The sequence below is a fragment of the Sander lucioperca genome, chromosome 3 (genome assembly GCF_008315115.2).
Source record: "Sander lucioperca isolate FBNREF2018 chromosome 3, SLUC_FBN_1.2, whole genome shotgun sequence".
NCBI classification, from domain to species: Eukaryota; Metazoa; Chordata; class Actinopteri; order Perciformes; family Percidae; genus Sander; species Sander lucioperca.
Genome location: NC_050175.1, coordinates 42276847 through 42293164, shown reverse-complemented (window position 1 = coordinate 42293164; position 16318 = coordinate 42276847). Strand labels below are relative to the sequence as shown.

General features: G+C 38.6%; 1 protein-coding gene across 3 annotated transcripts in view; it reads left to right on the top strand.

The window, feature by feature from the left end:
- The first annotated feature begins 11809 nt into the window (after positions 1-11809).
- The window catches only part of itga11a (integrin, alpha 11a), a 50266-nt gene continuing 45757 nt past the window's right edge, over positions 11810-16318 (top strand). For all 3 annotated transcript variants that reach the window (XM_031290137.2, XM_031290135.2, XM_031290136.2), the window contains exon 1: positions 11810-12073. Coding sequence is in view for 2 of the 3 variants with exons in the window: in XM_031290135.2 (XP_031145995.1) it covers positions 11989-12073 (85 nt within the window). In the remaining variant the exon portion in view is untranslated. The remainder of the gene's footprint in view (positions 12074-16318) is intronic.

The window sequence follows — 16318 nt, the reverse complement described above, 5'->3', positions numbered from 1 at the left end:
ACATCTCAACAGAAAACATCGAGTCTAACTTAATCATCTATTCCACGAAGCGGACCCGACAAAAGTAAATCACAGAGGACGATGAAACTACACCAAACACAACTACCAAAAACAAAGATAAAGACAAGAAAATACGTAGAGGTGACCACAATTTGATCTAAAGAGCTGACTTGTTGACTATCCCTTCGGAAAAACAGCTGACTGTTGCGCACCATTTTCTCTCCCTCTCTCTCTTCACGGAGAAACAGCTGATCAACGATCTACTAGCATAAGTGTAACAGAGCTGTGTGACATTGTAATCAAATATATAAATGAAAATAGACAGAGTATAACTAATATTTACATATAGGCCTATATACAGATCAGTCTCAGGTTGAAACTTTGAGGTTGTTATTGCATTTCAGAAAATGTTTTATTTAAAAACAATTTAATATGGCACTTAAATGCACTTAATATGTTTAGTTTTTGAGAGATGATATTGTAAGTAATGTAGGCAATAAAAATGTTGCTTTTTCCGAAAATTAAACCAAACTATTGTATATTATTGCTCTTCAATAAAACAAAAGTATTTCTTATCGGATTAATCGATGGAATAATCGGTAGAATACTCAATTACTAAAATAATTGATAGCTGCAGCCCTAGTGAATACAGGTGCAGCAGCCATGGGCAGTATGTTTTTTTTTTTTTTTAACATTAAAGTGCTCATATTGTGCTTTTTGGCTTTTTCTCTTTCCTTTATTGTGTTATATATCTTTTTTGTGCACGTTATAGGTTTACAAAGTGAAAAAGCCCAAAGTCCACCCCAAAGGGACTTACCATCTCCAACAGAAAACACTGTTCACAAACTGCTCCAAACAGCTCAATTGTAGTCCAGCCTTTACTTCCGTGACGAATGTGCGTCACTTTGTAACATACGTTATAATGCTTGCCTAGCTGCTAGCATGGCAAGCCCTCATACTCTGCAACTGACAAGCTAGCTAACCTTACCAAAAAGGCTCAGGATGCTGCAAATGTTGGTATAATATGAAAATGGCTGGTGGATTTAAGACAAAAAATAATAATTTATTGAATGAATCAAATTTTAACGTGTCAGTGGCTTGTTGATCTTTACATTGTTAGTTAATTTCCTAACCTGGCCTGGGACACAAATTCATACGGTTTGATAAAGTAGCTACTTATTGGACTTTAACTTATCATTGCGCTTACAATAACGAGAGTAGCTGTCCTCATTTTAGGTCATCGTGTCGTCTCATCTGCAGTTTTTCCTGCATCTACTGTGTGTGTTTGTGTGTTTGCGCGTCAGTAGCGGGGGGAACTGTATGAGCAGCAGCCCCGCCCCCGCCCACTGCAGACAGCCGACAGGATTGAAACAGCAGCTGCTGACTTTAGAGTGAAAAAACATTACACTGACATTGATGTTAAAATGTATACAGGTTGGCAGGGCGGTCTGAAATGTTTTGCACGGTCTTGCACTGTACGTTTTGTTGGTAAATGTGAGATGTTCGAATCTCGTCTTCATATCGGAAACAAGCTCTCTCTCACTCCCGCTTGGTCAGTGGCTCTCAGAGTCACATTATACAGACGTAAAGTCTGGCACGTGGGACTGCTGGGATTGGTTGAAGTCGCGGGAAATTCCGGTTATTGGTCAAATTTGCGTAAAAGTTGCAGTGATTGGTCAAAATTATGAGTCGCACCAAAGTCACGGTGATTGGTTGAATTTGCGTGAATTGGCGCAATCGCAACATCGCGAAATCCTGGAGGGACTGCTCACTCTGTAGCTAAAACAGAGAGCTCAACACACAGGGTGAAAAGAGGAGCTGCAGCAATGTGCAGTACAACAAAAATATGGTGTTTTCTGAAAATTAAACCACATAAACCTATTCTGGTACAACCTCTAAATACAATTATGAACCTGAAAATGAGCATAACATGAGCACTTTAAAGCATGTAAACATGTTCTAGTACAAACAAAATGCGAGTATAATCCTGAAAATGCTATATAATAGTTGCCCTTTAAACAAAATGTACAGCACAAACTATCACTGGATTAGAACCCATATAGGGCAGACACCTTCTGCTTGCCAAATGAAATAGTTCTTTGAAAAATACAAACATAGTTAGAGAAACTGAATCTGTCTTCTCCTGAGCAAACAAACTGCCAAGCCTGGTACGAAAATAAACAGACTGTTTAAACTCTCATTGGAACAGTAGCTGCCAGGGTGTAAAACAACATAAAATATCATCACACATAGACTTTCCCTTTTGGAAACACCACAAGATGTGTTGCATTAACCATTGATGTGTTGTCATAAGGATTGGATTTAAAAAAGTCTGTGAGAGGGACTTAACTTGGTGCTTGAGTGGTCAACCTGCAACAGACAATTGCGTATAAGCTTCGTGAAACCTAATAATTACAAGCAGAAAATTGTAGACCGTTTGGTTTTCCATTGAGTTCCAAGAGGAGAAAAAAAAGCCTAGTACAATTTTTCCATCTGTCTCACAATGAATGTAAATGCAAACGCAATGAAACAGGAGTGTGTGTTCTCCCATGATGAAGACATGACAGAGGCAGAAGTTTATATGAGACCACAGGACGTTATGACCTAAGTCTCTGTATGTGGACTTTTGAGTTGTGAGTTGCATGATTGGATATAGGAATGTGGTGAGTGAACGTAATTCATTTTTTATAATTTTTTTTTTGTCATAGAAAGTAACACAACTACAATAATGTGGTTTGTGTAAGAGCTGATTGTGTATTATTTGTCTATTACTGCCTCACAGTCGGCACTATTGTATTGATTATTAGGAAGCAGAATGGGAAAAAAATCCTTTCTGACACATAGCACATTACTAAGTCCATGGTAGTAATTTCCATATGGGCAGCAAGGCGTTTTAAGTTGGGTGTCGAGAGACAAGGTTTTGCCCCGAATCTGAATGTGTGAGCTTTGCGGCGTTCCATTGTCGTCCATCTTGTGGCGTGTGGGTTTAGTTTCCACATTAGTCTATTTCCCACTATTGCTGCTGGCACAACTCAACCTGCACAATGCCCTGCCAGAGATCTGGAAAAGTTAGAATGACTCACTCGAGCTCAGACAGAAACATTTACTCCTCTCATTCTCTGTATGTGGCTCTTTAATATGTTCATTTTTAATATTCAATATATTGAGATGTTCCATAAGCATCAAACTAGTAATGAGGTTGTGTCAGTCGGGAAATTCATGGAGTGGACACATGGTAACAAACCAAAAAGAGCTGAACAATGTACTAAGGAGGCAAGTTGAGTTGACTATTGGCTAAAAACCATTTTTTTTAACCACTGGTAGATTCATAGTTCCTGTGATGATTGTTCCCCTTTCAAACTCCTAAATTGATTTGGACCTCCAATGTGGATCCAGCAGCAGGAGATGAGCCAAGTACAGTACTAGCATGCCAAATCTCAGAAACGCTGAGTAAAGGCCATCTAAGACTGATCCCCTGACAAACTATTGAGTGGCTTATAACACAGTGCTGTAGATACTTCAACCAAAGTTTTTGTTCTTCAGCTGTAGTGTCAACAGGATAAGTACTGTGGTGACGTTTGTGTTTTGGACACAAATGTACTTTTAATGTCAAATTAAGAAGAAAAATAAAGTTCTATCCAACAAGTCCAGATTCATTACATTTAGTTCCTGAAGAGGACTGTGTAGTTGGGTGAATATGGACAGCAGGAAAGTTAAAGGTTCAGCAAGCTGACAAACCACAGGCAAAACCATATAAAGCTGTTGTGGCTAATATTTATATACTAATAGGCTGACCTTCCTCACGTTAGGCGACCTCTAGTTGTTCTAGTAATTATTGCGGCAGCAAAGTAGGAAGTCAGGTGACATAGTATAAAGAGCGCAAAAGTCTCCATAAGTCCACTTATGTCATTTAACCCAAAATTATGATCTTTTTCAAAAGTTAATCAAGTATTTTTGTTGCCTAAACCTAACCAGTGTAGTTTCACAACGTTAACCACGTGTTTATAACTGTGACCGTTTCACAACGTTAAATTGCGTGTTCAAAACTGCCACCGTATCACCGTTTAACACGTTAAATAGAACAGTTATATATGTCGATTGGGAGTTATTGGCGAACAATGTCTGTCGTTTGGGTATGAGAACATGTTAGAAATTATATTAAAATGTACCTTTTAAGATGTCGGTCTACTATTGGCCACTAAATACAGGTTAAAAAATTCTCTAACTGAAGGCAAATGACTTGGGGAAAGTCATTTGCCAAATTCTATACAGAACACTACAAAGGCACATTTTATGAGATAGGCCTAATAATTACCCAAATGCATAGTTCTGATTGCTTGGAGACATTGTCCAAAGCCATGAATTGTGCCAGCCTATCTGTGCCAGGACTGTTTGGCTTGTTTGTGGTAACTTTCTGCTTCAGCTTTCCATGACCATAAAAGGAATATGAATTATGGGAGTTGGTTGCCTTTTTTTCAGCCAACTCTGCATTTCCGATTTGCAGTTCCCAAAGATGACTTGCACATACAGATATGTGGGATATATTTCCTCTTCAACTTAGCTGTGGGTGGACAGTCTTTGAAGCTTAAAACCATAGATCTAAGGTTGAGTTTACATGTATGATAGAGTATTTATTCTAAATGCCATCTTTAGGAAACAAATAAAGAACAACTGACGAAAAGACTGTTTCAGTTTAGCACACACACAGAAAGAGATCCTTGCTATGTTTATTTACTCATCAAAGTATAATCATGCTTATAGGTGGAGTATACACATAACTTTCCTACAACAGAGGAATCTTCCTAAACCACATGCATACTCATACAGTAACAGCAAGAAAGGCTTCAAGATACACTGTAACCCCCAAAAATTATTTAAAACACACAGTGTACCTTCTGTAAAGTAACAGGATTTCTGCATGGCATCCTAAAAACCACTGAATTCCTCCCAGCCTGCATTCTGTCACTCAAGTTCTCCTCATCCAAATCCGCTTACATTGCTTTGATTTGGATTGCTTCAACATTGGTTGACCGTCTCCTCTCATTCCTGAAAGATGATTTAATACATTTGGTGAAACAAAATACCTGGGTTTAAATCTTTAACCATAATAAATATAATCAAGGATACAATTTGACACTGTATGTTTTTATTTATTTAATATGTTAATTTAAAGTGGCAATCCTTAATATTTCAGTCTTGTTTGATTTAGAATTTGTATTTGTGTGAAAACAGGGGAACTGTGCTTAGAGTTTAGCAGTCGTTTATCAGTGTTTTAAGCCCCCAACGTCTCCTTCCAGGCAGTGCTGCCTGGAAGGCACTAGGATTAGGCAATGGTTAGGGTTAGGGTTAAGGTTAGGTGCCTTGAAGTCAACGGTTGCTGCCTGGACGGAGACGTTGGGGGCTTAAACCACCATTGAGCTTAGCAGTCTGGATAGTGAAATATTGCACATTTCACTATCTTTATCTTTAGTTTTCTGTACTTTTTATTACTTTTTATTTAGAATTTATTACTGTATTGTATTACTTATCTTTTTAATTGTATATATAACTTATCTTTCTTAATCTTATTTGTATATATTTCTTATCTTTTTTATATTATACTTGTTGTACGTGTCCTTATTGCACCGTAGGTCAGAGAGAAACATATTTTCAATTGCTCTGTATGTCTGGCACATATTGCAGAATTGACAATAAAGTTGACTTGACTTGACTTGAAATAGAATGAATCTCATTCTATTTCTATGGTCTGGAGTCTTGTTGATACATGAGCTTCAAGTTTTCAGAATAGTTTGATCCATTTTGTGTATGTGTATACATTTAAATGGAGGAAAACAGAAAAGCATCTTTTCTGGGAGATGTCATGCCAGACACCCAGTTTGTAATACTGCACATATATAAATATTGTAATACTTTTCATCAGCTATTACAATCTTCGAGATTACAGCTTGAACATTTGATTTAGTTTAAATGAACAAGGTAGATTGACTTTAATACATAATTTAAGTATACATTTGAGTTACTTGTGCAACTTTGTATTTTTACTTTTTTTTAATTTTAACATTTCAAAGACGAAAATAATTCTAAGAGGAAAACTATTATTTTACTTCACCACCAGTGTAGTCTGGTTAGCATACAAAAAATACATTGCAAAAACAAATGTATTGTTAGAGATTTATTGCTGTAAAAACATGTTTGTGTTTATGATTTAAGAGCCCTTATTTAAGGAACATTTTGAAAGCAGGACTTGTAAAAGAAAATGTTGGTAGGTTTGCTTAACTAACAGATCTGAAATATACATGAAATATATTACATATTGAAATTAGTGAAAAATACTTTTTACATCAGAATACAGAAATGTGGGCGCCCTGGTAGCTCACCTGGTTGAGCGTGCGACCCATGTGCTGGGGCTCAGTCCTTGCCGCAGCGGCCCAGGTTTGATTCCAACATGCGGCCTTTTGCTGCATGTCATCTCCGCTCTCTCCCATATTCCTGTCTTAAGCTGTCCTATCCAATAAAGGCAAAAAAGCCCAAAAAATATTTAGAAAAAAAAAAAAGAATACAGAAATGTTAACCTATGATTTTAACCTGTCAAACCATTTTTGCATTTTGGATAATAGATGGAAGTCTTCTTTGGTTCATGTATTCTACAGCACATAATGGTTGACAGAGAGCTTCCGCAGATGATCTCCCAACACTTTCTCGAGGTTAATGCTTTATGCAGGGCTACTTGCTGGAACTGTGCAGTAATCTCTCCCTGCCGTCCTCACAGAAGATGATACTGGGCCAAAAACAAGCTGCTGAAACAGCAGCATGTTTCAAAAAGCTCCTTGGAGGACTTTGTGTGTGTGCTCTATTGCTTTAAAAACCATTCATTGTTTCATCCTGCCCCTGCCTTACTTGGCTGTGATTTGTGGAAAATAACATCTCCACGGGCAATAAGCTTCAGCATGTACAGTTGAATGTTTAAAGAACAATTTCCAAGAAATATCTTAAGCAGTAACAGAGAACTGGAAATGACTTCTGACAACAGGATATGGGACTATGGGCATAAAGACTGCATATGGACCTTCCAGTGTCAGTAGATGGCGGAGACTTCAAACCCCAGTTGGTTCATCTTTTTGAGTCAAAGGGTGAACACTTCCTTGTATTGTTTTGGTGTTTTAGATCCCATGTACTTTTGGGGAATTCCATCCTTGGAGACAGAGAGATAGCTGAGAGAGGAGCAGAGAAGTGAGAGAAATATTGTTTTCTTATTTTACAACAAAACTGAAAAGTATTTGTGCCCGCTTGGCTTTAAAAACAAAGGTCTACTGTATAGCATTTATTATTGGCAGGTTTAGCATCAGGGAAAGTACTGTCTTTAGCTCTAAGGGGTGTTCATAGACATTGCTAGACATAGACATTTGTATTTGTGCAGAGAAAAATTACTTATCCATATTTTTGTAAGTTGTTTTTTTTGTTTTGTTTTGCAATGTAATTACACTTGTATTGTTGGAATTGTTGAGCCATTAATGCAAACTTACATGCACCAAGGGGCTGTCAAAATGACTTAATATTTTTTTTTGTTTGAGACTCCAGTCCAGTTGAATAAAAACCCCAAAGACTAGGCTTGGGGGTGGTAGATTATGATGGGTGGTAGATGCTGGGTCTTAATATGAGGCACACACCCAGCCTGAACACTGATGGGGGTTGGCTATTTGATTCTTTATGTCTGATCCTAGAGGACTTGTCCTGTGTCTGGCCAAAGCTCCCGTTCTAGCCTGAGGAGACAGTCCATATATATTGCACACAAACAGATAATCCTGGGGTGATTAAAGTAATTGCTTGCAGTTGTGGTATGGTGTTGGCGAGGGCCTTGAAAAGGTGAGGTAAATACAGCTCCTGTGCAGTATTGATTTCAGGCCGCACTTGACAGTGGGAGTCTGTATGGCTTATATGGGCTGGAAGAGGGAAAAAGAATAGAATTTCAAAACCCAATTTTTTACTCCCCGTTTAGATCACCTCTGGTCCCCCTACCCCCAGTCCCCCCTTACTGACTGAGCTAAATATCTACATGGCAATTTAGGTTAGCAGAAAGGCATTGGGGAGAATTGCCCACCACCCCCCTCTGGTCTTGAAACACTGACAAATACATGTAGAGCCCAACTTCTTAACTGCACTGGCACACTGCCTTCATTCAGAGCACCAGATCTTAATTGTAGGTTCCCTTCTGATCTATCATTTGTCTTACAAGCTGACAGTGGGAGATTCTTGAGCTATGAGTTTGTGCCCACAATACTGGATGAAACAATCCTTGTTATGAAACTTTTCATGTTTATGAAGAACTTTATAATGACTGCCAAACCCCTATAACTTCTCATTTTCCCCTCCAATTTGGGAACATTTTATTTCAATAGTTTGATGGGCAGGAATGCTGCCTTTTAAAACGTTTCTTTGTTGCATCGTCTTGTTAGTCTGCCTAAGGAAATCACTGTATGCTTGTGATGTAACCTGGAAAACCATGTAGACTTTATTTTGCCTTAAAACAATATAATGTCACACAGGAAGCACACCATAATGTCATGTTGATGTTTTTTAGACAGATGAAAAGTCCTAACATCAAATGCAGACATTTGTAATATATCCAACCTTGGAGTATCACTTACCTTCACACACCTAGTGCAGTTCCTCATTTCAAGAACCCTGCCCATTGGAATTTACATCTGCAGTGCTATGTGCACATTTACAGGCACACAGCTTTATTTTCTGACTTGAAAGAAACAAGTGGACCAGCAGTCGGCTGAGGAGAAGTAGTAAAGTGTGTGTGTGTGGGAAGGGGGGGGGGACAATGAGCTTTTAAGCACCCTTGATGAAAGCAAATCTTAATTCTTTTTATGTTTCTGAAGGCTTGGTTATCCTAAGTTGTTTAGCACATACACTGCCTTGATTTATGTGATCTGAGGTTGCTGCTCTGTGTTGAAAAAGAAAAAGCGCTGATTGCAAACCAAGAGCAAGTGTCTGTAAGAGCCAAAGATGTATATTTATCAGTTTGAAAGATTTTCAGATAGACAGCTGTTCAACAGGATGGATATCAGATCTGGATGTGTGACATGGATTACCTCTATGATTAGTTTCACAGGCACTTCAGAGACTCATATGGGCTGTTTGACCGCCTGTCTGCCCAGGATACTTTATGTGTGGTACTCAAGGAAAGATGTACACTACACCTATTTGTTAAAGGCTACTTATTCTTATCTATCACCTTTATTCACTACTTCCTGTAAGCATCACCTCTGGGCTCCTACACTAAATGTTACTATCAACCTAAACCTGTAGTGTCCTTTCATTCTGTCATTTTAAAATCTAAGACGCAGCTTCTTCCTAGTTCACTTTATCCAATACCAAGTAGAACAACACAACACTTAACATATTAGCAGCTTTTAAATTTATATAACAAACTTGTTTACACAGAGCAACAATGGCATGCATTTGAAGTCGGACAATTTAGGTACAAATTAATTTTCCTTTTAGCTATGTTTTGGTCTTTGCTAACTTTAGAGGGAAATATTGGACTCTTTAACTGCTAAATGCTCCATTATCTATCTAGTCGCTAACTTTGTCTGTCTGCTATAGCATATTAGGGTATGAGAGCTTTTCTGCTGATAACATGCCTGCTGCAGCTAACAATGACGCCAGCGAGAGAGGTGAAGGTGTATCAAAACATTAAAGTTGCATTCTGTAAAAGGGAACTGCAGAGTTGAGCAACACCTTTCACATTAGTCATTTGACCCATATTGGTAATATAAAAAGATAGCTTTTTAGCAGTTTGATGTGTTTTGTGTATTTTATTCATATAGCACCTTACGGTAATTACACAGTCCAACATGCCTGACAGAACGAAAGAAAACATGAATGAATATAGCACTATTCACAGAGGACTATGTCTATCTGCAGCGGGCGGGCCGACGTGGCCGCTCCGCGTATGAATGGACAGATTGGATAACATGGACGCCAAAATGAAAATAGCTGCGCTACGCGGCTATACGCGATGCTACGTGACGCTAACGTGATGCTTACGTGACGCTTACGTGTGCATAGGGCTCAAGTCCATAAAATAGATCACACAATATGTGCAATATGACCAATAGTACCACAATCCAATGTGATAATTAATTAAATGAGCATAAAGGAATCATGGCTTTGTACCATCCAAACATTTCTGTGCGTAGCTACTGTATACATGGTTTATTATGCAGGTGTTAATGTATTTAAGTCAAATATAGTCTTAGTCATTGTGTGTGTGTGTGTGTGTGTGTGTGTGTGTGTGTGTGTGTGTGTGTATATGTGTGTGTGTGTGTCCGTCCGTCCGTTCGTCTGTCCTATGCAGTGCGCAGGCCGACGCGGCTGCTCCGCGTCCGGTATGAACGGATAGATTGGATAACATGGGCGCCGAAATGAAAATACCTGCTACGGTGTTGATGTATTTAAGTCAAACATAGTAATTGTCAATGTAAAAATAATTTTCCAGACCCAACTGTGTGCAATAGTTAAGTAGTGAATTGGAGATCTAGCAGGTGACCACAAATGGATTTCAGAAGAGTTAATGTACACAAACTATGTCTTATTACGTAAGTGGGTCATTATACATTCTGTATTTAGGATTGGATGGTTCAGCTGCAAGGGTATGAGGTAACATACATACGCCATATTTGCGTTCCACTGTTAATACACTGGTTAGTTTGTGGTTGTGCCATGATGATAGCATTTGTGGTGCATAGCTTGAGTCTGACAGAAGGTGAAGGAGATGTTTTAGGTGTGTAATCAGAAAAATGACTGATCTACTGTATGTTCCTTCAGATTCACTTGTTGAAATATCTTTGGAAATGTTTTTTGGTTCATTATTTAATTTCATTCTCTATCAAGAAACTCTGCTGTCTTCCAAGCTGTGAAGTAAATATCACACTTTTCTGTTAAGTGACTTTTACATGTACTTATAACTATAATGTACAAATTGGCTCTGATTGACGAATTAACACTTTTAATTCATTCACACCTTAACAGCTCAAAACCCAATTCCTTTAAATGTATGTCATCATAAATATCCAGGGGTGGAAAGAGTACTCAGATATTTTTCTTAAGTAAAAGTAGAAATACAGTGGTCTAAAAATACTGCATTACAAGTCCTAAAGTCTTGAATTCAAAATGATACTTAAGTAAAAAATCAGAAATATTATCAGCAACATGTACTAAAAGCGAAAGTACTCAACTCAGAATGCCTCTGGGTTAAGTGTCTTGCTCAGGGGCACATTGGTTGATGTATCGCAGTGGGAATTGAACCCAGATCTCCCACACCAAAGGCATGTGTCATATCCACTGTGCCGTCACCATATTATAAAACATTATATTATTCTGTGTTTATCACTAATGAATACTTGTAAAAGCATTTTATTGTTGTAGTAATTGTTGTAGTAAGCATATTGTTTTTATAAAAAGTAACCAAGTGTCGGATTAACGTAGTGGAGTAAAAAGTAAAATATTTCCCTCTGAAATGTAGTGAAGACGCAAGTAGCATATAATGAAAATACTCAAGTAAAGTACAAGTATGTCAAAGTTTTAGTGTAGTACAGTTCTTGAATAAATGTACATTGTTACATTCCACCACTGAGTATTCACCCAGTCAAAGTCAGTTGAATGAATGTGTGAGAGGCTGAGTATTCCTGCCTGCTATGTCAGAATGGACCTCCTCCTTCTTCTTCTTCTACAGTCCCCTCCTACTTTCCCAAGATATATGCAGCGCTTTAACTTAGACTTAGAGTCAATCAGAGTGAGATCTTTAACTGTGCCCGCCACTGGTTCTCTTTTCCTCAGCCCACCACATACACTCTCACAGCAGTCATCACTCACACACACCCACACACACACACCCCCCCCACACACACACACACACACACACACACACACACACACACACACAAACACACACACACAAACACACACACACATGCATGCATGCACGCACGCATGCACGCTTGCACCGGCAAACATATGGAGTACTACTGCTTCCTCCTGCTCTGGATCTGCAGCCAGCAGTTAGGTGAGTGAAAGGTGTTTATGTATGTATGTTATTGTTTCTGTGTGTGAGTGTGTGTGTGTGTGTGTGTATCCTTACATGCTTGAGTTGTGCTGATGTATGAATCAGACCTTCTTTCTTTCGTCATGTAGCTTTGCAGTATAATAATGGTTCTCTAATTGTTAGTTACAGTATACTTTGACCTGTTCCAAAAACAACTGGAAACTTTGAGACTGCTGCTTTTAAAGGTTTTTTATGTCCACGCTTTGAGAGCAGTAATATCTGAATATCTTAAGTGAATGAATGGCTGCCTGTGTTAATGACATCATAACCTGACATCTTGACCGAGTATCATGGTAAGAGACAGGAAGGGCAGAGCTCAGTGGCTTTACTGAAGGATATGTTGTCCCCCTCAGGTCTACAGAGGTGCTGTGTGTTTCATTGGAAGCAGGCATGATCTCTCAAATGAAAGTTGATGCTATCTTTTCACAGTCAAGTTTCCAGTGACTGGAGAGTTGTTGGTGCTCAGCCAGAACTGTGGTCAATTACTGGTGAAATCACTATACCAGTAACACATCTCAACAGGAGGAAAGAAAGAGACAGAGAGAGAGACAGAGAGTGAATAAAAGTCACCAAAAGAATATGATTTATGTTTTTCAAAACTAATAAAACCTACTGCGCCCTTTCAAATATACTGTAGACCCTTAAGCAACAGATGCAGCGCTACAGTAGAGATCTCTTTATGGTTAAGTTTGGAGCTCAGCATACTGTAGTGTAGAGTGTTACCACATTGTTAACACACTGTGTTGGCAAACGTTTCCATAGAATACTGTGCATGTTGAACAGTTTTTCTCAACAATGAAGCTGAAATTATTTACTCTTTTCTGGGATGTTGCGTCACCCCGAGGTTAATACTGAGGTCTACAAGACTGGAATTCTTTGGAAAAAAATAAATGAATCTTCGATTTAGACATTTTGTTAACTAACACAAAACCAAGAAATGCAGGAGAGGAAATCGCTATTGTAAATATTTGGTTTAATTTTGGAATTTGTTGGAAACGAGTTTTGGACTGATGCCACAGTAAGGGAGACACTGACCTTGGAGACCTTTTCTGCGGAGAAAGACTCGATGCTGGCTGTGGTGGGAGATGTTTTGGCAGGCACATAAGAAGGAGGCTGCATTTTAGTCTGCTGTTTGTGGAATCCTGGGACTTTTGGACCAATGATCTCATCCGTGCATGGGAATTGTTGGGTCTTTGTAAATTATAGAGGGTCCTGTTATGATTTGACACTATGAATAAAATTGAATTGAATAAAATCCGGTTAACTTCAGTCAGGCCATCTCATAGACATAGATGACACATCTAAACAGCGGGTGTCATTTGCCTCAGAAAACTACAGTTTGACATGAAGATACTCTTTATTTCTTCTGTTCTTCCATACATTCAGCAGATTTGTCCTCATAAGGCACATGTCATCATACACACTATTCCAGCAGGATATGTCAACTCAGCAAGTTTATTTCTTATATAAACTAAGAATTTTTTCTTTTTATTATATGTTCACTGTCATGAAGAGTTCATTGAAAATGACAATGCTAATTAATTACTGACATACTCATATAAATGATCTAACTGGAGGCCCTTCAAAATCCAAAATGTATGTTCCATTAAAGCAGAATCACAGTGTGCCAGATTCTGACTGGATTAAAAACAATAATACTCCATGAGTTGTCCTGATAATAAATGACAGATAGATAGATGCCAAGTCCATTATTTTCTTCATGGGTAAATCTCAAAGTGCATGGTAGCAATTATGTCATGGCCATTTCCCAAAGGAAATTCAGGAGGCTGTGTTTGCATCATCATCCACTTATAACAGTTGTTGTATTCAGAATCACCCATGCTTATCTGTTTCACCAGCATGAAGCTTTATATATTTTGCCACTGCCTTATTTCATGAGCGACAGAGGAGTTGTTCTCCTTAATGTTGTCCTCCATAGCGCTCAGCTAGTAGCAGCATTGATTCTGCTCAGCACTTCTGCCACTCTGGATTTGACGTCATCGTTGTGTGTCCTATTTGAGCGGCCAGAGCATCGGGACCATAGTTGGGACTGAGGAGTGCATCAGCAAAATCACATTTAATGTGGGATTTTTGCTAGGCTTTTTAAAATCAACCTGGATACAATCTGGATATGCCAATATGGGCTGGCAGTCTAAACGCTCAAATACACATGTAAGTGTTTTCTAATCTGATGCCTGTATCGTTACAAATTACTGTTGAAAAATGAATCTGTTTTATGATGTGATAATGCTGCGGTTAAGGTTTGGTAGTGTTTAGGCACAAAAACAACTTGGTCAAGTCCAAAGTTTTTTCGACACCTACAACCACCTGGAACTCTTCCTTTATGCAGACTTTGTGGCTCAATAATAACGTCACCCAGCTTCCTTCTTTGCTATCAACGGACAAGACCAATAATTCTTACGACCGCTTGAGGGCTTTGCCGCTTGAATGTAAATCAATGTAGTTTTGGGGCATTTGCTCAAACAATTGATGCTGTTGTTTGTCATGGGGGGACAGTCTCTTTACTACAGAATACTGTTTACTGCTGCTGCTAAGCATGTGGTTAATGAGAGCGCTGAGACTGAACAAAACTTTGCAAACACAACCACTGACTAAAACGGCTCATAGTTGGATGATAATTATTTAATTGGTTTTTGCAACCCTGTTTACATTACACATTGATTTATATAAAAAAATGTTGATTAGTGTGCTAAACACACAAGGTTGACCCAACCTTGTGTGAAGTTTCCTGTTGCATGGACACTTTTCATATAAAATTGGTAAATGCCATTACCATTGTATAAAATCAATTACATGTAATTGGCAGTCCCAGGTAGTTACTGTACCTTTGCCAACAAATCTGGATGGAGGTTATGTTTCACACTATTGTTTTTTTTGTACAATATCTTGATTGATTACAGTTGTTCCAAAAATCAGATGATTATACTTTGGTTGTGTAATTTGGTCAGGGATTCAGTCAGATGTTCCTTCATGCTGCGTCGACTGCCTTTTGGATCTGTGTCCAGATCCTATTTTCAAAAGTGAGTCTTGTGAGTTGGCATTTACTGAGACTCGATATGTTAGTAGCAACAGATGTCCTGGGGGTAGTTAACATTAAAATGTCTCATCAAAATAAATTATTATGGACTGCAAAATGAATTATTAAAGTATTAAAGGTTGAATTATTGTCAGATCGTATCGTAAAATACCTGCATATGAATCAATAGTTGTAGTAGTTTTACAACATTAACAGGCTGTTGAAGATTGAGTATTACAGTTAGTTAACATTACACTTGGCAAAAGCAATTAATATTATACCTATACATAAATCCATATCATGTTATTTCTGTAATAACAAACCTACTCCATGTACATGTCTTGACTGTCATGTAGTTGTGTGTAATAGCTGGTGATACTTGTTTTGCACTGTGCTACCCTAGAGACTTGGTTTGAATCCCTGGAGGGCCTTTTGTTGGCTCAGAGGGTTAATAGCTTGTTAATCAGTGCCCAGTTAGCTGTTGCGCATCTGGTTTTAGATACCCCGTGCCTCCCAGGGTATTTACATTGGCGCGGGGTAAATGTAATATAAGGTGCCAAAATCTTTCCAAGTATATTGTCAAGTGTAAAGTATCTTTCCAGAGAAAACCATTGTAATGTAAATCCAGAATTGATCAATGGAAAAATGGTACTGTTGCTTTTGAGATGTATTATATGTGAAGACTCTGTTCTTATATTTTCAGTCAGATGCAGTCGTAATGCAATGTCTATAAACACTCACATACACACACACATCATTGTGATCTACTGTATGTTTTCATAAATCCTAAACCATATTACACCGTATCAATTAATAAACAAACTGAATAATGCCTGTCTGATAGGAGGATGTCTCCAAGCCAGCAGTTAGCACAATGCAACCCGCACAGCTGCTCTATGTCAGTGGATCTGTGCGGTGGAGCTCCTGCAGCTTGGTGTTGGGCCAAAGGCAGCAGCGGACTAATGTGGGTCGCACCGGCAGCCACCGGCCTGAGGTTTATTTATCTGGGCATGGAAGCCGGTACACAGGAAACCCAGCAAGACTCTGACCTTATGTTAGAAGCTGCTGATATTACTGGGAATATTAAATTGCTCTTTAGTAGCTCGAAATGGAAACTGGATCACCTCCATTCTCATGCTTTCACCCTGACACTTTCCCTGTCTTAGCTT